This window comes from Trichosurus vulpecula, chromosome 4 (genome assembly GCF_011100635.1).
Source record: "Trichosurus vulpecula isolate mTriVul1 chromosome 4, mTriVul1.pri, whole genome shotgun sequence".
Taxonomy (NCBI): domain Eukaryota; kingdom Metazoa; phylum Chordata; class Mammalia; order Diprotodontia; family Phalangeridae; genus Trichosurus; species Trichosurus vulpecula.
Genome location: NC_050576.1, coordinates 778,746 through 802,455, shown reverse-complemented (window position 1 = coordinate 802,455; position 23,710 = coordinate 778,746). Strand labels below are relative to the sequence as shown.

At 46.5% G+C, this 23,710-nt stretch overlaps 1 protein-coding gene across 7 annotated transcripts in view; it reads right to left on the bottom strand.

The window, feature by feature from the left end:
* Nucleotides 1-23,710, bottom strand: part of ZZZ3 (zinc finger ZZ-type containing 3) — a 109,818-nt gene that overhangs the window by 9,762 nt on the left and 76,346 nt on the right. For 4 of the 7 annotated variants that reach the window (XM_036754647.1, XM_036754645.1, XM_036754646.1 and 1 more), the window contains 10 exons: nucleotides 16,293-16,431; nucleotides 13,408-13,555; nucleotides 13,202-13,317; nucleotides 12,742-12,813; nucleotides 12,521-12,622; nucleotides 10,756-10,851; nucleotides 10,052-10,204; nucleotides 4,680-4,814; nucleotides 3,392-3,492; nucleotides 1,384-2,540 (listed from right to left, as the gene is read on the bottom strand). In XM_036754647.1, the coding sequence (XP_036610542.1) occupies nucleotides 2,396-2,540; nucleotides 3,392-3,492; nucleotides 4,680-4,814; nucleotides 10,052-10,204; nucleotides 10,756-10,851; nucleotides 12,521-12,622; nucleotides 12,742-12,813; nucleotides 13,202-13,317; nucleotides 13,408-13,555; nucleotides 16,293-16,431 (1,207 nt within the window). In that variant the 3' untranslated portion in view covers nucleotides 1,384-2,395. Of the gene's footprint in view, nucleotides 1-1,383; nucleotides 2,541-3,391; nucleotides 3,493-4,679; nucleotides 4,815-10,051; nucleotides 10,205-10,755; nucleotides 10,852-12,520; nucleotides 12,623-12,741; nucleotides 12,814-13,201; nucleotides 13,318-13,407; nucleotides 13,556-16,292; nucleotides 16,432-23,710 lie in introns of those variants that run through there. The other 3 variants (XM_036754649.1, XM_036754650.1, XM_036754651.1) reach the window with 3 other exon arrangements.

Below are 23,710 nucleotides of genomic sequence, written 5' to 3'. Positions count from 1 at the left end.
ATCTCTGTGCATACATGTACATGCATGTAAACACACACACACACACACAATCTCTCTCTCTCTGAGCCAGAAAACACCTTGGAGGTTTTCTAACTCAGCTCCGTCATTTGACCGATGAGGAAGCCAAAGTTCAAAGGAATGAAGTGGATGGCCTCCGCTCACCCAGGACGTGGCCCCCATTTTAAAGATGGGAAAGTTAGGGTTCAGAAAAATGAACAGAATTCCCCACCAGGAAGCGAGCATCAAAACAAAGACAGCCCAACATTCTCTCCTCTGCACCCCCGTCCAGATGGCACCTGCCAATGAATTCCACAAAACTTGGTGTCATTCCAAGCAACTGTGGCAAGTAAAAGAAATGACCCCTACTTCGAAGGTAATTCTGCAGCCTTTCTGGGGTCTCCAAAGCAGAGTATCCAGTGCTTTCCAAAGGGGCATCTCTTGGTTCTTCATCCACCCTTTGTGCCATGGAGCCGGATGGCCACGAATCATTCATTTCCTGATTTCCAGCCCCAGCCCAAAGGGAGATCGATATGGTGCACTGATTCTATCACGTACCTATGTAAAATCTAAACTCGCCCTTCCTGTTATTTTCCATAGCCAATCCCTAAATACTACTAGAGTGGAAAGATGATGGCAATTCATTGCCTGTGCATCACCACTTACTATCATATAGTGAGCATGTATTTAAGGTGCATGTCAAAATGAATATTAGAAACCCATGGGATGACGGGATAAATTCTGGGGCTGTTTCCTGTCAACAATACTGATTGTGTACACACACACACACACACACTCACACTCTCTCTCTCTCTCTCTCTCTCTCTCTCTCTCTCTCTCTCTCTCTCTCTCTCTCTCAATTTTTATTCAACATAATGAAAAACTCATTTCTGTTGATGGTGTTTACAACTGCGGTGCTGTCATTTTTGTTCATTTAAAATAGAAAGTGGAATGAGAGATAATTTCCATGGGAATCTTTAACAAAATTTCAGAACAGGAAATAGCCTTAAAATTCTGCTCACACATTCTAGCCAATCAATTTTAGAATCTAACCCACTTCCATGTGGGTTATGACTTTCAAGCAAATAAAACTAGTTAGTTGATGCACTAAATATTCACATGAAATTTTCTCAAAACCAAGTTATAGTAAAACGATACAACTTCATCTTAACATGACTTAAAAAATCCAACAGCACCAATTCTATTTTTTCTTTGTATCTCTGAGAAAGCGTTTTCCTTTAAAGACCCACTTAGGGAGGTTTAGAGCATCATCAGGAGCTGGCATAAGGCCGCCCAAAGTGACCACAGCATCCCATAAGGAAGTGTAAACGATCACTGTAAAAACGGTGGAAATGTGCACAGAAGGAAGCCACCATAGCCACTCTCTACTATAAACAGACAGTATCCACATAGTTTATTTCTCACAGTTCTCTTGACAAATGAACATTATTTAAGAACAGACGGTATACACAGATAAGAAGAAACATACAAAATGTCTTAAATGATGCACAACAAAATCCAGCAGTATAAAAGGATGCATGTGAACCCTCGCTCACTGCGCAGACGAAGTGTAATCACTTGTTTAAATAGTAATAAAAATACAATCTTTCATGGATCTGGGGCAGACTACAAAAGAGGGGACTTATTACCATACAGATGATTCTCTATTAGGCAGTTTTCTTTGCTGAGTTGCACGGACAACTCCAAACACAGAGGCAGAGGCTGTGCATTTTCAAGGAGTTAATGTGGAGTATTAGAGACTGGACACAGTTACTACCACTGGCACTTTCACCATAGTTTGTACACATCACATGATCAATCTTATAGAACATGACATTTAAAAAATAGATCTGAGGGATGACCGGATCACACTCACGCACCGCGACCGTGAGCCGGTCACGGAGGCGACGCCGTGTGGGCCTCTGGTAGTGCTTCACTGTTGGGAGGGGAGGACAGTTTGAGGGACCAGTCACTGTGGTGAAGGAAGCAGCGCCGACTGGATGGGGCAGGGACATGTTGGTAAGAAGAGATCCTAGAAGCAAATACCATCATTGGTGAAACTCTGTCTTCACAACAAAGCTGCAGCCTAGAAACGGTCTTTCTATCAATACTTTGTCTTCGATACCATCGCTGTGACCTGATCTGAAGCCTTTGGGATGGACTCTCCTTGATGGGGACTCGCCCCTGGAGACGGCCACCGACAGGGCCCCGAGACAGGGAGATGCGCACAGGAAGCGCGTGCCTGTGGCCGGTTGTCGGCCCGCTGAGAACCCCGCCCAACAGGTGGTGAGACCCCTGGGAAGCGCACATCGCAGAGTGTCCTTTCAGGGAAAGCCGAGAAAATGCCGGTACCATGGCTATGTGTGGAGGAGGAGTGTGGCCCAGGGTCTCTCCCATGTCATCTGTTGGCCGGGAAGTAGTTTGGGTCCAGGTAACTGTAGCTGGTGCCCTGGGACACACAGTAGTCTCTGTCTAAGAAAGTCTCTGCCCGGTAAATGGGCTCTAGCTGGTGATCCTCCTTGTGGAAGTCAGTCTCATGGAGGCTGGAAAAAACACATACAAGACACGGCCGTCACCCTGTACGTCTGATAGGACCCATGATCCGTGCGTCCTCACAGAAACACCCTGACTCCATGATGTGCCCCGCCTCCCCCCCCCCCCCGGCCCTTGAGACTTTAGCCCTTTGGGATGTGGGGCTTATCCTCCATGAGGCAATTCAATCCAACCTGCTCAACTTCCTGAGGCAACATGACAGAATCAGACCATGTGTGGTTAGTTTAAAAATTTTTTAACATTCATCGAAAAAAAAAAATACTGAGTTACAAATTCTCTCCCTTCAGTTCCTCTCTGACCCACTGAGGATACACATTGTACATGTGAGGTCGTGCAAAACACATTTTCACATTAGTCAGGTCTTTTAAAAAAAAAGCAAGAAAAATAAAAACAGAAAAAAGTATGTTTCGATCTGTACTGAGTCAGAGAGGCGAGCCTTTCTGCATCACACAAGTGTAATCCAAACACATGGAAAGTGCTTTGCAAACCTTAAAACATCACACAAACGTTGCTGTGACGACCATCATGGAACGAGACGAGCCTTTACAAACATGATCTCATTTGAGCCTCACAACTACCTGGGGGTGGGGAGGTGCCATGATCACCCCCATTTCGCAGATGAGCGCACTGAGGGAGACGCCTAGGTTATGAAGCTAGTGTCTGAGGCTGGATCTGAACACAGGTCTTCCTGACTCCAAGCTGTGGCACCCCCTGGCCGCTCTAGGGTAGAAATCTATCCCAACACATCAGGTTGTGCTTTATGCAAAATTTTTCCTTCCAAGGTTTGGTCAGGGTCACAAAAAGATGAGCCATTGGTACATCAAGCCTGGGTGTCACTTACCAGTCTGAACAAGAGTCACAGAAGTCCAGGGACATTTCCGGGGGACAATCCTGACAGTGCCACCGAATGCCCTGAATGGGCTCCATGCCACAGTTATCACACTAGACGGAGGTCAGGACAGACAAGGTCAGGGGCCCATCCAGGTTTCAGGGGCCACACAAACCCACAGGATGGGGGGAGGGCGGGGACGGGACACAGCCAAGGAAGAGTTGGCACATGACTTAGCTTCCACATTAGAATCTGGACTTGTTATTGTGCTGTGGAAGACGGAACAAGCTCGGAGGGCACCCCGCCATCTCCCCTCTCCCATCACCCCCACTGGGGGCAGGGCTTCATCCCTTCCTGTTAGGAAACAGCACCCAGACTCTGCAAATCCCCACCTTGAGCGGACTGTAAGAAGGGGGAGAGCCCCCAGGCCCTGCAAGAAGGGGCCAAGAGGGAACCTGGGCCCAGGGGGCAGAAACTCAATCATCCCAAAGGGTGTCTGGCACACTCGCTCCTAGAACACAGAGGAGGAGAAGAACTGGGCAAAGGACCAGGGGGTCAGCAGGGCAGATGCAGCGCTCCTGGACTAGGCTGATGGAGTCTTGCCCAGCTTTGAAGTGAGGGCCCTGCCATGTCTGCAGAGGGCTGAATCTCAGCTTTGTTGTAGGCGGGATGCCTAATGTCGGTAGGGACTGGCCAGGGAGCAAGGACAGTCCAGGTTGGGCAGCCTAACACCAGTTCTGGTGACTGGGGCCTCGTTTCCTGCCTTGGAGGAAATCACCCAAGGCCCTTCCCCAGCCTTGTGCACAGATGGAATGCATTCTATGGGGAGTGCTCGAGAGCACAGCCAAAGACAATCACCCCTCAATAACTAAGTTCCCTGAACAAGCTAACACACATTCTTCTAAAGGCCACAAGCTGTCCAGTAGTGTAGTGCCAGTCCCCAGAGATGGAGGGACTCATGGCCCCTCAAGGCACAAGCCTCTTTCCAAGAGGAGCCTTCCTAGCTCATGGCAGCGGATAAGAAATGGTGGCTGAGACACCTTCCAGTTTAATGTGGCAGATCAGCCAGGGGCCCATAGCTCCAACCCTCTGAAGGTTGGGGCTCATCCTAAGTTGGTCACTAGGGAGGGGCCCCCAGTCCCTGGGATCAGAGAACACTACCCCTGCCCTTCTTGAACCCTCCATTCTGAGTTCTTTCCCCAGTCCCCCCATGTCCCACGAACTCCACATAGGACAGCAGAACTGTCTGAGGCTCTGCTTCCAAGGAGGGAAAGAGGCTGAGGGGACTCCCACCACGTACCTTGAAGCCTGCGTGCTGCACAAAGCCACCCTCTGCCTGCATCTGCTGTAGCTTCTTCTTTTTCAGCTTCTTCAGCTCCAGCAGCTCCTTGTACTCAGGTAACTCCCGGCATGGGACAGGAATGCTTTCTTCATCCTGAGGGGAGCAAACCAGAGAACAGTGAGTGGACACTGGTTGCGTTGGAGCAAGGACTCGCGTGGAGGGCCATGCCAAGGAGTGACCCCAATGGGAAAGCATGCTTCACCCCCTCCCAGGGCCAGAGGGGAGCCCTAGGCAGAATGACCAGACCAGGATGGCCTCCTGGCCTCTGCTCCAGTGGCTCTTCTTGGGGAACAAGATGAACTCCAGGTGTACCTGGTCCTTCCCCCAGGCTGCTGACTGCCTAAGGGGACATACGGCCTTTTCCTCTCCCCACAATGGGAGGTGCACTCTTGTGTCCCAAGTCTAAGAGAGTCTGGCCCAAGGGGCCAAGGTCTTCTTCCTTCAGGAGCCCAATTGCTTACTATATATAAAGGCAGGTTTAAGAAGTACAGCTAGAGAACTGAGCGTACTAATGTGGTACTGCTGAACCTAAACTTATTTTTATACAGATCATGCCATCCTTCTTTTTAAAATGCACCCTAAGAATTCTTCAGCAAAGGGGCTTCCATCTACATGCCGCTTCCTCCCACACCACAAGGAGCCAGAAGGGAAGCTTCATTTCATAGCACCTGATGAAAAGGGTGACGGTGAGCGGGACCCAGACCGTGCAAATTAAGAGAAAGAGAGAATGGATCAGGACGAGGAACATCTGGGTGCCTGCCCAATACCAAGGATGTGACCCCAACAGTGAAACCCCTTTACATTTCTACAACAGAAAATAAAGAATACTGAATGACTTCAAGGGCTGTGTGTACAGCAGGAAAGCGCTTTCCCTGCTCACTAGTCTTCAGACAGGAGAAAACATTCATGTTTGAAAGAAAATTTACTTTCCACAAAAACGTTCATGACGATGTAGTGGATACAACCAATGAATGAATGCCAGCCCAGTGGCACTCATGCCTCTCCAAGGGTCAACTCCTTGGGCTCTTCCCAAAGTGCCTTGGACAAGACCTCAAGGAAAGCACCACAAACTGCCCCCCAACAAGGAGGAGGAGGAGGAGCTGTTCAATCTTATTGCACAGAAACAACAGGAAAAAAAGCTTTGTATCCAATTTCTCAGATTAGACAATGAGACCCAACAGACATAAACAGTTGCCTCCCCCTGCCACCCACTCAAGCATGACCAAAAGCTACACTCCCTTCAATGGATAAGTGGTCAAAGGACACAAACACGCAGTTCTCACAACCACATGAAATCATGCTCCGAATCACTAATAAGAGAAATGCAAAGTAGAACAACCCACAAAAGATGGGAAGAGTGGATGTTGGGAGGGGCTGTGAGAAGAAAGGCACATAAGTGCATTGTTGGTGGTACTGCAAATCAGTAAGAGCACTTTGGAAAGCAATGTGCACCAAGTGCCCAAGATGAACATACCCTCTGACCCAATGATCCCATTACCAGGCTTATACCCTAAGGAAGCTAACATCCCCCTGGACACCAAACAGAATATCCCTAAGAAATGGGGTGTGTGATGAAGACAGAGACTCTGGGAGACAAAAGGCAGCGGCCACAAGTGTGGAGGTCCTAGATCTGCTACCCAGCATAGTTTTTCAGACACTGTCAATTTATAAAAACGTATATAAATATATAAAAAATATTTTAAAAATATTTGTTACAGGAGATAGCTTTCTAGGAGTGGCTGGGAGAAGGCTGCTGGGGAAAATTATAAGTAATGCAAAGCCAAAAGATATCAATAAAAACTTATTTAAAAAAAGCACAAATAAAGTCAGATCTAAGTAATTGGAAAAACATCAGTTGCTCGTGGTTGGGCCAAGCTAATACAATAAAAATGACAATTTCTCCTAAATTAATTTACTTGTTTAGTGCCATACCAATCAAATTACCAAAAAATTACTTTATAGAGCTAGAAAAAATAATAACCAAATTCATCTGGAAGAACAAAAGGTCCAGAATATCAAGGGAATTAATGAAAAGAAATGCTAGGGAAGGAGGCCTAGCTATACCAGATATTAAACTGCATTATAAAGCACCGATCATCAAAACTACTTGGTACTGGCTAAGAAATAGAGAGGTGGATCAGTGGAATAGGTCAGGTACACAAGACACAGTAACCAATGACTATAGTAATCTACTGTTTGATAAACCCAAAGAATCCAGCTTCCGGGATAAAAACTCACTACTTGACAAAAACTGCTGGGAAAACTGGAAAATGGTATGGCAGAAACTGGGCACAGAACAATAGCTCACAACATATACCAAAATAAAGTCAAAATGGTTTCAAGATTTAGATATAAAGGCTAATACTAAATGCAATCTGGGAGAGCAAGGATAGTTTACCTGTCAGATTTATGGAAAATGGAAGAATTTATGACCAAACAAGATAGAAAGCATTACAAAATGCAAAATGGTAATTTTGATTACATTAAATTTAAAAGTTTTTTGTACAAACAAAGCCAATGCAACAAAGATTAGGAGGGAAGCAGTAAACTGGGAAAGAATTTTTACAAGTCTCTCTGATAAAGGCCTCATTTCTAAAATATACAGAAAACTGAGTCAAATTTATAAGAATACACGTCATTCCCCAATTGATAAATGGTCAAAGGATATGAACAGACAGTTTTCAGAGTCAGAAATTAAAGATATCTATAGGCATATGAAAAAATGCTCGAAATCACTACTGATTAGAGAAACGCAAATGAAAACAACTCTTAGGTACCACATCTCTCCTGTCAGATTGGCTAAAATGACAAAACAGGAAAATGATAAATGCTGGAGAGGATGTGGGATAATTGTTACATTGCTGGTGGAGTTGTGAACAGATCCTGCCATTCTGGACAGCAATTTGGAACTATGCCCAACAGGCTATAAAAATGTGCATACCCTTTGACCCAGCAATACCACTTCCAGGGTTGTATCCCAAAGAGATCACACAAGTGGGAAAAGGACCCATATGCACAAAAATATTTATAGCGGCTCTTTTTGTAGTAGCTAAGAACTGGAAATCAAGGGGATGTCCATCAATTGGGGAATGGCTGAACAAGTTGTGGTATATGAATGTATTGGAATACTATTGTGCTATAAGAAATGACGAGCAGATGGACTTCATAATAATCTGGAAAGACTTATATGATCTGATGCTGAGTGAGGGGAGCAGAACCAGGAGAACACTGTACACTATTATAGACACACGGTGTATCTCTGATGACTAACTCTGATAGAGCTGGCTCCTCTCAGCAATGCAAGGTTCTAAGACAGCGCCAAAGGCTCATGATGGAAAATGCTCTGCATGTCCAGAGAGAGAACTACAGAGTCTGAATGCAGACTGAGGCAAACTATTCACTCTCCTTTTTGTTTTTATTTTCTTCTTTCTCGTGGTTTATTCTATTAGCTATAGTTCTTCTTTACAATTTTGACTCTTGTGAAAATATGTTCAGTGTGAAGGTATATATAGAACCTATATCGGATTGCATGCTGTCTTGTGGTGGGGAGGAGAGGTAGGGGAGAAAATTTGAAAGTCAAAAACTTGAAGAACTGAATGCTATAAACTAAAACTAAAAATAAATTAGTAGAAAAAATTACAATAAAAAAAGGCCTTTTAGTGGAGGAGACGCTATCTGTTGTGAGGCTAAAGTAGCCCCCTGCAAAGCTAAGAATAAATGGCATCCCCTGGGTGTAGACCAAGTCCTTATACAAGGAAGGAGCCAACCTGAGTTGTCTTTCATAAGGCAGAAATGAATTGAATGAACAAATAAACAGATGGACAGACAGACTAACCTGAACCCTTACTGTCAAATCACCCACCAGCCCTCCCTTCCTCAGGTAAAATCATTCAATGTTTTCTCCTTCTGTGTAAACGGCTAGGCCCAAAACTAGCTCTTTACCCAAACTCATCTGTGCTTGGAGTCCTCATCTGTTTAGCACGTAATTATTCCTTTATTCTCGCCCCCATGCTGAGCACACAGTAGGTGCTCCATACAGTCCTGCTTCACTGGCACAAACTGTACCATGGGGAATCCATGTGGCCCAGGGACAGGGTCACTCACACTGAAGCCCTCTACAAGACCTTTCGTGATAATGAGATTTGTGCTGGCTCAAGGAGCAGGACAAGCAATTTCTGGGTACAAATGGCTCACTGATTTTGAATTGATTTTCACTGGGTCAACACGGCTGCTCTTTTCTGACATTTAGAGCAGGAGAATCTAATACGATTCATCTACTGTTATGATGTGTGGTACCAATGGTGTCAATAGCAGGAGCTGTTCTTCCAAGAGGCAAGTCTGTGTCTCTCTCTCTCCTCTCTCTCTCCCTCTCTCTCCTTCCTTCCTTCCCCGTTTCTCCCTCATTCTCTTCTTCCTCCTCCCTCCCCTCTCCTTTCCCTGCAATGGTCAGTTATTTGCCTTCATCAAAGTGAATGGAAAAAGGCTCTTCTTCACAATGCAAGTGAAAAAGCCAAACCAGTCCTGCCATCTGGAAATCCTGCAAACTCTCTGCCAATGGCAAGAATGGGACTATATGAGAATAAGCCATTTCAAACCATATCACAGCAAAGTGAATTTTTTTTCTCACTGACACTTGGTTTGCCCTCTCTCCTCTCCCCAACTAGGAATCAAAGGGTGGCAAATGGAAAGGGGAGGAGCAGTCTTGAGAAGATGGGAGCATCTTATCAAGGACACGTGTGGCCAGCAAAGGCTGTGGGGTCCAGATGAGATTACAACATCCCTGGGGAATGTTTATCCCAACAGAGACAATGTTAGTATGTGGTCTTCTGAGTCTATCTACAGCCCTCAGGGACCCTTTCTCCTTGAGTGTAACACCCCTGCTCTGAGCTCCATGAGGGATAACAGAGAGCTTGGAGTCTCAGGAGCTATTCACCAGCCCCAGAGGCTGCCAGAGCGCTGTGCCAATTCTCTAGAGAAGAGTCAGGTCACACACGGAGAGGTGGGGGAGTCCCTGCCAGAGAAACGAGGTCTGTCCCAGGACAGCAGTATTGGGCCTCCTCCTTCCTTTACAGGACTGCTTGCTATCCATCACCTTGGTTAATCCCACTGAATTCAAGTGTGTGACATCTGGATAGGAAGGCTGCCCAGAAATCCCTGAGGTTTCTACCACACTGAACTGCGCCCAGGAAATCCTGGGAAGTCTGCAGGAACCTCAAAATGTCTCAATTATGACAAAATCATTGTCCCCCCAGAGGAGGAAGAGTCCGCATTCTCTGCGGGGTCACCACATCCACAGCAGTCCCCCAACCAAAGAGGAGGAAGGTGCCTACCGAAGCCTCCTCCGTCACAGGGTCTGTGTGGCTATGGAAACTGGCCCCATCGTCGTCCTCGTCCATGTACACTGGAGGCTCGTGGGAGGTCATGAATGTAGAAGGCTTGAAGAGGTGCTTGTTAAGGGGGTGTTGTCGTCTGCTTGTTGAAGACTACATCATAAAATACACATTTCAAGAGGATGAGTCAGAAACCAATTCCTAAAGTCAAGGCCCAAAACAGGCTGCAGCTGACCCCCTACACTTCTTTTTCTGACAGCAGGCATCCCCACCACTCATGAGCATGGGCTGATGGGATCCCTGGCACACCCTTTTCTGCGCCCAGGTAGTGCAGATCTGGCTAGGATCGTGGTTCCCTCTTCAGCTTTGGTGTGAAGCAGCCAGCCTTCCCTCATAGGCACAGGAAATGGATGAATTGTTAACAAACCAGAACACATCAACCCTATGCCTAACTGTAGTGAAAATAGAAAAGACAACCAGAAAGCAGAAAGGGATAAAAGGATGAGTCACAGATGAAAAAAATGAAAGTTTGGATTAATGTAACCTTTACTGATGTGAAGGTCAAAACTCACTACCATGACTGAACACTCTCAAGTTAGAAAACAATGGTGAGATTGGAAAAAGGAAGCTTTCTACTTTCTAAACCGGGGTCTGAAAACCTTGTCCCTGTCCAGTGAGTCTGTGGGTTTTGGGGTACTCTTTACCTTTTTGGAGTACATGTACAAGTTTGGTGTCCTGCCTGGAACTGGAATGCCGGCTTTAGTTAACTTTATAAAATACTTCTGCACTCGGCTAGCAACCTAAGGGAAATCAAAGAGGGTTTTTAAGATAGCAGAGCAGCATCTAAAACATACTAGCTTTTTAAAATCAAAATTATCCCCTCAGCGGACCTCACGAATCTAACACTTTGATTTGTCTTAAGTTGTTCTACTAAAAAATACTGTGGAGAAGCAAGATGGCCCTGTGGACAGGCAGCTACCTGCGGTGTCAGGACGATGGACTAGGCAGGCAGGAGAGGTGCTACTCTGCCCTGTGAGGGGGAGTCTCCATGCTCGGAGTTCTCTACACCAGGCACATCACACTTAAAGAGAAACAGACTGACTTAGAAAACTACAAATACACATTCTTTAGATAGTGTCATGTTTCGGCTGAGTGTCCGGGCCAAACCAAAAAGGCATGAAAGCTACAGTAGACCTTCTGCTGGATCTTCCCTAAGACATCATGCCTCAGGGGCTCGTCAGCTGGAGTCTGATGCCAACAGAATTGGCTTCATTTGTCACTCTGTGTATTTATTTCATGTCTGAGGATGGCCACAGGGGTCCTCGACCCAGAAGAGGTGAAGCACCGCTGCCCCTGCAAGGTGAGGTCTTCGCAAATGCTGGCACGTGCCCCATATTGCACCTAGGACACAGCTGTCCTGGACCCTTGGAAGCCCTGGGTTCAAACCCTGTCTCTGACACATCCTGAAGGGGCAAGTCCTGGTGACTCCTGCAGAGGAGGCATCTTCCCATGCCCAGGCCCCACCTTTATGGTGGGCAGGGAGGGAGAGAGCATAGAGCACCCCCAAAGGCAATAGACAGGCACATGGTGAGGGTGACAGTTTACAACAGGCCACTCATCAGGAGCTCCTCCAAAGAAGAGAGAGAGGGGAAAAAGCTGTGAGAGGTGTGTGCGGTGTGGTGTGTCGTGTGAGTGTACATGTAGTATACATGTGTGTCAGTCAATGTGCTGGGATGCGTATGAGCATAGCAGGGTGTGAGCATGTGTGTGTGTGAGTTGTGTATGTATGTTTATGAGTGTATGTATGGTGTATATGTGTGGGCTGTGTGTAAGAGTGTGGTATGGGTGTCTATGAATGCCTGAGTATGGTAAGTGCGTGTCCATGTACATGTGGTATGTACATGTGTGTGAGGATGGTAGGGGGTGTGTGTGTGTGTGTGTGTGTGTGTGTGTGTGTGGACGGTGGGATACACACACACACACACACAGGAAGGAGAGAGATACACACACACACACACAATGACCAGGGTGTGGAGCCAGGGCCAAGGGGACCAGGGAGAGAGCGAGCAAGCGAGCAGAGCAGGCGACCTGGCCTTCTCTGGGTGCCCAGGACAGACAGCAAAGGCGGCATCCCCCAGGACAGGTAACCCTGCCTGGCTCTATGAGGATGACTTCTGAGCCTTGACAAAAGCCCACTCTGATCCCAGAGTAAGCCATGGTCTTCCCTTCTCAGGGAAGGAGAGTGGCATGCGTATGCCTGTATACGTGCCCACGGTCCCCAAGCATTCAGCAGATGCCCGGGAGGACACAGGCACACTGCCAAGTGACCAATACCCAATCCTCTTACTTCCACTCCACAGACCCTAACATGTGCCCCACCCTCCCGCAAAGCCCTCCAGTAAGAACACCATAATTTACCCAAATGCCTCTCCCCTCACCCCCACCAGGGCAAGCGGCTGTGCCCATCACCTGCTTGGCTGTCCTGTTGCCCAGCTCGTCGGCAATCTTCTGCCAGCGTCGGGACTCAACCTCCTCAGGAGGGTACTTCAAGAGGAGCTGCTCCAGTTTTTTCTAGAGAAAACAGACAAGTGCATGTGTTTGTTACAGAGGCCAGGAGCCTCCTCCTGTCCCCGGGCATATGCCCGCTTCACTGAGCAGGGGGACAGAGACTGACGAGGGTGCCCTGTTACCTGCTCTTCCACGGTCCAGAGCTGATTAAACGTCTCTGGTTTGGTTTCATCGCACAGGCGGCCTCTTATCATCTGGTCAGAGAGAAAACAGGGAAGGAAGGGCTTAGGGAGGGAGTGAGGGTGACTGTTCATCTCCAGAGACTTTCCTGACCATACCCCTCTAAGGGAACCGTGCTTCTGGCTAAGAGGAGACGAGGGTGGTGCCATCTGTGAGAAAGGCAGGATTTCCAGGGGCAGGAAGGTAGCCCAACAGTGAGCCTCCCCTCACCCCACTCCAGACAGGTCTGCCAAGGCAGACCCCAAACTGCACATTTCCTAGGCTGTGGCAAACCCCCAGAGAAGCAAGAATCAAAGTGACAAGTGGTGGAATTTTAGTAAGAACCCAACCAGGAAAAAAGTCTTATCCAGTTAACAATTTCTAAGCACTTTTAAAGAAAATCTCCTTCACATCCTCCCTTACCTGGGGCCGGCTGCTGGAACCTTCTGGACCATCACTTAAAGGCAGCACAGAATAGGAAAAGGTTTCCCCGTCCTTTTTAGGATCTAATGGACTTTTTGGTCTGGCAGGTAAACCTACTACAAACAATATCATAATACAGAATTATTCAATCAAAACTCAACATGAAAGTCTCCACTTAAAAGGTGCTGATACTGACAACGACTTACCTTTATCAAAAACCAACTTCACCCTCCTAGTATTGCGTTTGCGGTTTTTAAATTCTCGTTCAAAGTTTCCAAGGCTGTTAGTATATTGGTCCCACACAATCTCTGGTAATTGGACAACTCTCTGTGGAAATGGAAGCCCTATATCAGTCTGGAAAACAAAAAATCAAAATGAAAAACGTCATGTAAAACTATCGATGCCAACATTCGCAGCGCCTGTCAAGATGCACAAGCCTCAGGAATGAGGCATTTCTCCAGTACTACCTCCAAGTGCCAGACCATCAACATAGCCACTGAACAGGGAGAGGCCGGAGAAGGGGAAGGAGAGACAGCCAAATGGGTCCCCCAAGGCAGAAGCATAAATTAACAACGGCACAACCAAGAATGGCAATGGAGCACAAAATACTGCACTCCTGATTAAAAATGGAGGAAATCTTCCCAAAGTGCACCCTTCACACTTAGCCACCAAAATCCCAAGCGATGCCAGAACATCATCAGCCTCCCAAGATGAGGCTGCACCTGCCCCTCCTCCGTTCCACTGGTCATTGATTTCAACGAAAACCAAGCCACAAAGACAAAACTAACAAGTCCAGGGGTCCATAGCTGCAGGTATGTAAGCCTGAACTGTCTCCTTTCTCCACGCAGTCTGTACGACAACCAATGACAAACACGCCCCATACACAGAGAACACAATGCACCCTAATCCTCACAATGCAGACATATGTTGGCTGACGCTGCCCTTCCACCAAGCATCATGGCCCCTGCTCTGACCACACCCTCTGGACAAGGAAGCTGAGCCCCCGTGCTACAGTGCCCCACACAGCCAGGGGACCCACTTCCCCTTTCTACCAAAGCCACCCTGCACATGGAGCTTGGCTTACGACTGCAATTTCAGATTCCTGCTAAGCAAACCATGCATAACCATGAAGCCACCAGGTACCAATGAGGAAGCATGAGATCAGTTAGGCAGACTCACCCACCCTCTGAAGAAAATTATTGGGACTAAGACCAAGAGGGGACACCCTGGAGGCCATCTACTCTAACCCTTCCTTTTACAGATGAGGAAACTGAGGCTCAAAGTAGCAAGTGACCAATCAAGTGCTCTTACTGCAATTCCAGGTTTGGTTTAAAAAAAACAAACTTCTTGTTGTCCAACTCTGTGACCCCATTTTGGGGGTATTTTCTTCACAAATATACTGGAGTGGTTTGCCATTTCCTTCTTCAGCTCATTTTACAGATGAGGGATCTCATGAACCAAAAAGGGTTCGATGGTATGTCCAGGGCCACACAGGTAGTAAGTGCCCGAGGCTGAATTTGAACTCAGGTCTTCCTAAGTTCAACAGAGCCCAGAGCTCTGTGCACTGTGGTGCCATCTTGCTGCCCAATGAACATGTCTTACCCATGAACAAAAAAGTTTTGTGATCACTGGGCATCTAAAGTTTTGCATGGAAAAACTAAATCCTACCAATTTCACAATCCATAGTTTAGAAAGGAAGAAAGAAAGCAGTTACTGAGAAGCCCATCTCACTCGAGATGAGGGCTAACCAAACAATGGTCATTCGATGACTCCTTGGTAGCGGGAGAAACACCCTCCCAGTGAAGGGCAGGGCCTAAAGCAGTCAGGCTCCCCAATGACTCCTGACTTTGGTGCCAGGAGGTCCAGGTCCGACTGTACTGCAAAGACCCTGAAACCCCTGATGCCAACAGATCTCCCGCATCCATCCTTAGCACAGAGATGCTGCCAAGCCCCCAGTCTGTTTTCTGCATCACATATAATTGAGCAGCCCATGAATAATGGGGAGCCCATTAAAATCAAGCACTGAATCTGAATCGGAGATCAGTATCATGCCCCCCAGAACTGTGGGATCTCCTCCATATGCTAACAACCCAGACAAGTGACTGAAGAACTTTGTGGGTATGTGTATACAGGCAGTCCCAAACTGACCCACACAGAGGTTAGAGCCCTCTACTTATGAAGAAATCAAGTCCCAAAGATTTTGGTAGTTGTTCTCTTGACACTCAGCTATAGAGGAAATGCCACACATACATACACACACACACACACACACACACACACTCACACACGGAATAATAAAGAATAACCATAAAAAGAACTAGCATTTCTATAGCAGCTGCTGTGTGCCGGGTACTGTACTAAGTCCTTTACAATCATTACTTCATTTGATCCTTGCCACAATCCTGGGAAGGGGGGGCCATTATGATCTCTATTTTACAGTTGAGGAAACAGAGGCAAACAGGGGAAGTGACTTGCCCAGAGTCACGCAGTTAGTTAGTCTCTGAGACTGGATTTGAGTTCTGGCCTTCCTGAGCGCAGCTGGACCCAGGGCTCTGGGCATTGGAGCCCTGCACTGCCTTCTCTGAAGGCCAAATCTCGGTCAGACCACACTGGCAGACGTTCCCTTTTTTCAGAGAAGGAATGTGGGGATTAAAAACATTTTGATCCCTTGCTCATGCCTTTTTGACTAAATGCCATAAGGACTTTAACAGGGATGCTGTTTTTATTAACAGGAAATTCTTTCTCCAGGCAATGATCCCAAAGTCTAAACCCTCAGGTACTTTCCCAGCAATTCTGTATTAATTTTATCATTCATTCTGCATTGATCTCATCCCTGCCAAGTGACTCCACCCCAGCCAAGCTCTGAGCTCCTGAGTGGCACTGGACAGGACACTAACCAAAGTTTGGCATAAAGAGAGGAGATACCAGTTGGACAAAGGCCTGGAGGCTGGCCCCCACGTATCCCCAGCGGCCCAGGGGCAGGGAGATGAGGAGGGGGAGAGGAAGCTTGTCACAATGTACATGACCCACACACAACAAAGCACACCAGACAATAGAGCCCAATAAAGCTTTAAAAACAGCCACTCGGTACCTTCTTCTGGAGTTTTTCCACAAATCCAATGGGATTTTTCAGCGCTTCTCTCTGGTGTCTGCCTAAACTTTCGAGGTCTTGGACTGCTTGAGTACGTTGAGCCTCGAGTACCGCAATCGTCTGTAACAGTCTCTGATAACTACAGAGACAAAGGGAGACATCTCACCAAAATGCACTAGCAACAACAGAGAAAAACTGAGTGCAAACCATGAGCCACTAATACATGACACAGTCTTTTAACAGTTTAACAGTTTAACCTGAAACAGGTTAGCAAAACATTTTACTTGGAATAAAGGAGGTCTTCCTGAGTTAACTGGCACCTATTCAGAAAACATCAGTTAGAGAAAGCGGAGCCTTGCGGCCCACCGGCTAACTGGCCAGTCTGACGTAACTGCACAAAGACGGGCAGAAACGGGGACAAGGAAGGAACTGAGGTCTGAGCTCTCCAGGAGCCAAGACAACTACAGAGATGCTGAAATGGGAAAAAACGCATCACTTCAGTAGAGCAGTTCCCAGCACAACCCCCTGGTCCCTGCCCTTCACTTTAGAGATAGAGACAAGGCCGGCCAGGGCAGCCAGGACACACACAAAGCTCTTCACCAAGAGCACAATCCGTACTCATGCTGGCACAGGACCATAAACAGCAGAGAAAACAGTGTTAGCACTTTCCCTGGGGCAGGGCAGGGCCTGCCTCCCTTCCCACCCAAAGCTCAGGCACTGGCCAAGGACGCAAACAATCTTGAATTGAGTCTTCAAGTTACATACCCCCAATCTGAAGACAGAAGGTTCTTTCTTTTAAGAAATTAAGTGGGCAGGAATGCTTTCTTCCAGTTGCCACCTAGATGGGGGGTTTTGTGAGCTGCACGTTGCAAGAGCATTTCTGTGTGCGCTCCTCAAGAAAAGGTGTTTTCTTGGTATCCCCAGAAACTAGCAAATTGCCCAGTACTTCATAGGGGCTGAACAAACCGGAGCTGAATTCAGTTTGAATGCAGGAAACAGAAATGAGGACAGGAGACAAAGTGACTAAAAATTTAGGGTTTCCAATAACAAAACTGAAACGGGGGGTAGGTTTCTCTCTAGTACGGTGGGGTCAGACATGGACTGAGGGGAGGTGCACTTCAGGGTCAGCTTGAATTTGGGTACAGAGGGCTTGAAGGTGAGGTAGGGACGCCCGTCTGCCCACACTACCCTCCCCGCTACACACCCCTACTCCCCACCCCCCACCCTCAAGCTGCCAGCTTCCTGTGGTAGAAAGCCTTGGGACCTGGGAGTCAGAGGACCCAACTCCTGACTCCGTGACCCCTCAGGTACATCTGTTTCCAACCCTATGGTTTTAACCAGGTGACCAATGGCTTCCAGGGGACACAGAGGTTATTCTCAAAGAGGACATAAATCCAGCTTTGCCACCTCTTAAAGGCTGAGAAGGACATAGGGTTCTAATCTCAACTCCAACACTCACTGAGCTTCTGTTATATGAAAGTCTTTGTGTAAAGCAGCAGAATGTCAGCTCAAATGAGGCAGGTAAAGTGAGATCCCACAAAAATCTCTCTGTTCCACCTCCTGCTCCAGGGTTGTGAAAGAGTACATGGCGAGTCTGGGGAAGCAAGGAAAAGGAATAGGTGGGAAACTAAGTGTGGTCAGATTGTGGAGAGGACCGAGGGAGTGGCACAATTAGTAATGGAGAAAATCAGCCACTAAAAAATTAAGACTCTTTACATGATGCCATTGACAGAGGGAAAGCTGGGAAGTCACCAAGTCTGGGGTTCAAGGGCAGTCTCCTGGGATGTCACAGATATTCCCCAGAGAGCAAGTTTCCTCACCAGGAACTGCCTATATCCAAGGAAACTTGGGTCTAATACCACTAACACCACCAGGATGCTCTAAGTGACAGAGAAACAAGAGTCTGGCAGGCCCCAGCCCAGCAGCCCCTATTCTCAAATGCCACTCTCGCCATCTTCTTGGCAGCCACCCTGCTCCCAAGACCAATGTCACTTGTAGCACTAGGACACCCTCGTTTTTGGATTTGGCCACGGATAGGCTCCTTTGGCCTGTTTCCAGGGCTGAGCACAGTCTGGCACAGGATAAGCTCTCCCCCTCACTTCTTTCATGCCTCCATAAAAGGACCTAGGAGTCAGGCACTGCAGAGAACCCTCCCTAGGTCAAGGGGACTCTGGCACCCCTGGGAGGCAGAAGCAGGGCCTGGGCTTTCAGGATGGGGAAACTATGTGGGAAGTTGTCACTGCAGTCACGAGGAGAAACGGAAAATGAGATGTGTGAGAGACACAGGACAGGGGACGTGGTCATACCAAACCAGGACCTGGCTCCTGATGGGCAGGAAGGAGGGAAAGGATGACAGGGACTTGGAGACCATTAACAGGCACAGGAGTGAGTTTAAAGAACAAACCTAGCCCTTCCTAAGCCATTCAGTAAATAATTGATAAAAACTATGTAAAAATACCATGAGGCTTTTTTTTTTTTGGTCATTGCTCTTAAAATTGATGTCTTTTCTTCTACAGTCTTGCAAAGTGACCAGCTGGAAGCGGCCGTTTACAAAGCTGTAAAAGCTGTAGTATATTAGTTTAACGGAGGATATCTGACAATTGCATTTAGCAAATATTTAATCCATGTCTGCTGTGGCCAACAGACTTCTTAAGATCCTAGGGGAAACTAGATAAGCTGCCCTCCCCCAAAGCTTAGGAGCTCACCATGCGGTGAATGTGTGCCAATTCAGAAGAGAATGTTAACACTTTTTGCAGATGTTAATTAGCTTATTAAAATTTTTCCTCACTGGTGACAGTAACTTTTCATCAGAAAGTCTGGTTTTCAATGTCTAATTAAAAAGCTGAGGGCAAAAACGTGCCAAAAAAAGGGAAACAATAACAAAAATCTCAACTTTTAAGAAGTGAAATAAAAGTGAGTAGCTCTTACATCTAGAAATGATAAAATCTTCAAAATGCTACAAATCAAAACACAGCTGTCAACTTTGTGTCCAAAACAGGAGCTCTTAAACCAGCATCTAGAGACATGTTTGTGGATGCATTTCAGAGGATCTCTAATTTGAGTGAAAAAAGATTTTATTTTTACTAGACTCTAACTAAAATTTAGCATAAACTTCAAGTACTATAAATGTTACTCAAAACATTATTCTGAGAAGAGGCCTAGAGATTTCAAACTGCCAAAGGAGTCCATGACACAAAAGAGGTTAAGAACCCCTAATCCAAACTATTTTTACAGCTTTCAGCAAAGTTGGGTCACCTCCTGAATTATTCGTTGTGTGAATAATCTTTTTCCAAATCCATATTCCAAAATGTCCAGTACTAGAAACTATGAAATAAACGACATCAATAAGGAAGCAAAGTCCTGAGCACTCAAGGCTGGCATTAATGCAGTGACAATAGTCACAGATAATCAAAAAGAGATGAGCCACAGGGGATTCTTTAAAAAGCCACCATGGCCTCCCCAAAGCCTCACTCCAATGACAGAATGCAGTATGGAGCTGATCAGAAACTATTCATGTCTATGCAAGAAAGCAACAAATGCTGGCAGGTTCTTTGATATCCCAAATACCATCCCAATGTATCTGGCATATGGGTGTTCAGGAGGACTGGTACCTCTGGCGTGAGGGCTGCTTGTCTAGCTGTGGCTCCAAGAAACTGTCAACATAAGCCGTGGCCAGACCCTGATAAAACTGCCTCAGCAGATGGGCTAAACTAGGCTGAGGGTAACTGAGGCACCTCAAACCCATCGGTGAGTTGGGGGATGTCTACCCCAAGCATGTTAAGACTTTCTCCAGCAGAATGTACGGATGAGAAAAAATTTATTCCAATGACCATGAAGACAGCTGAAATAGGTGCCATGGAGTGCTTAGAGCTCAGTCAGCCATTGAAGATGACAAGGTCATCCACTGCATCCCAGGCCACAGCTGATGCTCTTGACTGTGCAACTCTGCCTCACTTATATCCAATTCATCCACGAGATAAGACATCACTCCAAAGAGCAAACAGCTATCCCAGTGTCTGCTCTCCAAAAACCTGCCTGACTCATCAATACCAACCAGAGAAATCCATGAAACAAAAGGAAAATAGAGTCCAGTCCTAAGCTTCGGCAGTGACAGTATCAGAAGAGAAAAGGCAGCAGAGAAGAGAAAGAAACTGTAGTTTTTAGACAACTTATAAATATTAACTTGACTTAAAATACCCTGATCATGAGATTCTTGTCTCATATGCTTATATTGAAGAAACTGAGTTTATCAAGTTTGATATCATCATTAGAAGAGAGGCCAAAGGTCAGAATCTAGTTGTAGTGCATGGACGCACAGCTCATTAAGTTCTCCTTGGCTGAGCAAAAACAGGAAGTGATTTTATTCTAGCTCTAAAGGCAGAAAGAACTCTAATTTCATGAGACGTCAGCTGATCTTGCCGTCCACATGCATCCTGGTGAGGATTTGCAAAAGGACCACAATGAAAATAATCACAACAAACAGACCAGCATCTGCTACAGACAAAGACTCTCCCGATTAAATCAGTGCGTGGTCTGAAAACAGGTGACTCCAATGCAAAAGTAAGTTCCAGGTGAAGACAGTAAAAAATGTGACTTAGGAATAAGGAATGTGGGAGGCCCCAAAGAATTGTGTGACATGTTATTTGGTGTAATCTCACACTTTGACAGCCTGAATACCTTTTCTTCAGGAAGAGAATCAGGAGGCACTAGACCTGGGGAGCACCAAATCACATGATGAAAAAAATGAATTATATTTTACAGGAAACAACTAGTCACTGATGTGGGAGTCATTGCTAAATCAGCTGTGAAGGCAGAAAACTGACTTCTTAGCGCAAAGAGCAAAATAAATACAAATCCAGAAAAATAAAAATGGAGAAGCTACCTGGTGTGCTATTAAAAACAAGTCTGACCTATATAAACAAGTTATAACAATGAAAAAAGATAAATACATGGAGGAAAAAACATCCATATAACTAATAATGTCATTTGGATGCCAAACACAAATCAATCATCATGACACAAGGAGAGGAAAAAGGAGAAAATCTATAAAGATTTTTATAATTCTCACAAGGATATAGGTTTGCATATCCACCTCGGGAAAACAGAAATAATACTATGGACTGGACAAAACATAAACAGGAGCTGAAGAGAGTGGGTGGAGCAAGCCATAAGACCCTGAATCACTAAGCTGTGGCGGCTACCAGACTTCTCAACCCACAAACGCCACAGACAACTTAGCAGGTCAGTGGGAAAACTGCTGGATAGGGGTAAGAGCAGTGCACAGGAGGACGGAAGTGGTGCAGCACGCACAGGGAGCTCCTGCGGCTGCTTCCAAAGTTCCAGCTGCGGCTGCTTCCGGCCCCAGGCTCCATGGGAGGAATCAAGTAGTGGATCAGAGCGGTAGTGCAGGGAGCACTTTGCTGGAGCAGAGGCAGGGTTCTCTTGCTTTGCCCTGCTTGGATCTGGGTCTCGGTCCTGGTTGGTGGTTCTTAGGGGAGGAGGAACACTGCTATGGCAGAGCTTGCCAGGAGAAGTAGCTCTGAAAACAACAGCGCGATGCCCTGAAGCTTGGGACAAAGCACTTGTCATTCTGAAGCCACTCATACCCTGAAAAAACCTCAAGGGTTAAGTAGTTGGCTGGGAACATGGCCAGGCAGCTAAAGACTCAGACTATTGAATCTTTTTTTGGTGACAAAGAAGATCAAAACATACAGCTAGAAGAAGTAAACAAAATCAAAGGGCCCACATCAAAAGCCTCTAAGAAAAACATGAACTGGTCTCAGGCCATGCAAGAGCTCAAAAAGGATTTGGAAAAGCAAGTTAGAGAAGTAGAGGAAAAATTGGGAAGAGAAATGAGAAGGATGCGAGAAAACCATGAAAAACAAGTCAATGACTTGCTAAAGGAGACCAAAAAATATACTGAAAAATATACTGAAGAAAACAACACCTTAAAAAATAGACTAACCCGGGGGGGCGGAGCCAAGATGGCGGCTGGAAAGCAGGGACTAGCGTGAGCTCCCCGCCGAGTCCCTCCAAAAATCTATAAAAATGGCTCTGAACCAATTAGAGAACTGCAGAACCCACCAAACAGCAGAGGGAAGCAGGACTCCAGCCCAGGACAGCCTGGATGGTCTCTGGGTGAGGTCTATCCCACATGGAGCTGGGAGCGGAGCGGAGCAGAACCCAGCATGGGCGGCGTGGACTGACCAGACCAGGAGCCAGGCAGAGCGTGCCCTAGCGCCCTGAATCAGTGAGCTGCAGCAGTTACCAGACTTCTCAGCCCACAAACACCAAAGACAACAGAGAAGGTTAGTGGGAATAGCTCTGGGAGTGGAAGGAGTTCAAGGTTCAGCTACTGCCCCGGGGGCAGCGGAGGTGGGGCAGCTACAGAACTACAGCTGCAGTTGCTTCCGGCCCCAGGCCCACCTGGTGGGAGGAATTAAGTGGCAGATCAGAGCAAGAGTGAAGAGCCTGCTGAAGATCTAAGTCCAGTCCAGGTTGGGGGTTCTTGGGGAAGGCAGAGTGTTGGTGTGGCAGAGCTGGTGCATCCCCCCAAGCTTGGAACATAGTTCTCTTAACTCTACAAGCAGTCATACCCCATTGAAAAACTCAAGGGTCAAGTTAGTTGGCTGGGAACATGGCCAGGCAGCGAAAACGCACCCAGACTCAGTCTCAGACTCTGGAATCTTTCTTTGGTGACAAAGAAGACCAAAACATACAGCCAGAAGAAGTCAACAAAGTCAAAGAGCCTACAACAAAAGACTCTAAGAAAAACATGAACTAGTCTCAGGCCAAGGAAGAGCTGAAAAAGGATTTGGAAAAGCAAGTTAGAGAAGTAGAGGAAAAACTGGGAAGAGAAATGAGAAGGATGCGAGAAAATCATGAAAAACAGGTCAATGACTGCTAAAGGAGACCCAAAAAAATACTGAAAAATATACTGAAGGAAACCACACCTTAAAAAATAGACTAACTCAAATGGCAAAAGAGCTCCAAAAAAACCAATGAGGAGAAGAATGCCCTGAAAAGGCAGAATTAGCCAAATGGAAAAGGAGGTCCAAAAGACCACCTTAAAAATTAGATTGGAGCAAGTGGAAGCTAGTGACTTGATGAGAAATCAAGATATTATAAAACAGAACCAAAGGAATGAAAAAATGGAAGACAATGTGAAATATCTCCTTGGAAAAACCACTGACCTGGAAAACAGATCCAGGGCAGATAATTTAAAAATTATTGGACTACCTGAAAGCCATGATCAAAAAAAGAGCCTAGATATCATCTTTCAAGAAATTATCAAGGAGAACTGCCCTGATATTCTAGAGCCAGAGGGTAAAATAGAAATTGAAAGAATCCACTGATTGCCCCCCCAAAAAAGATCCCAAAAAGAAAACTCCTAGGAATATTGTTGCCAAATTCCAGAG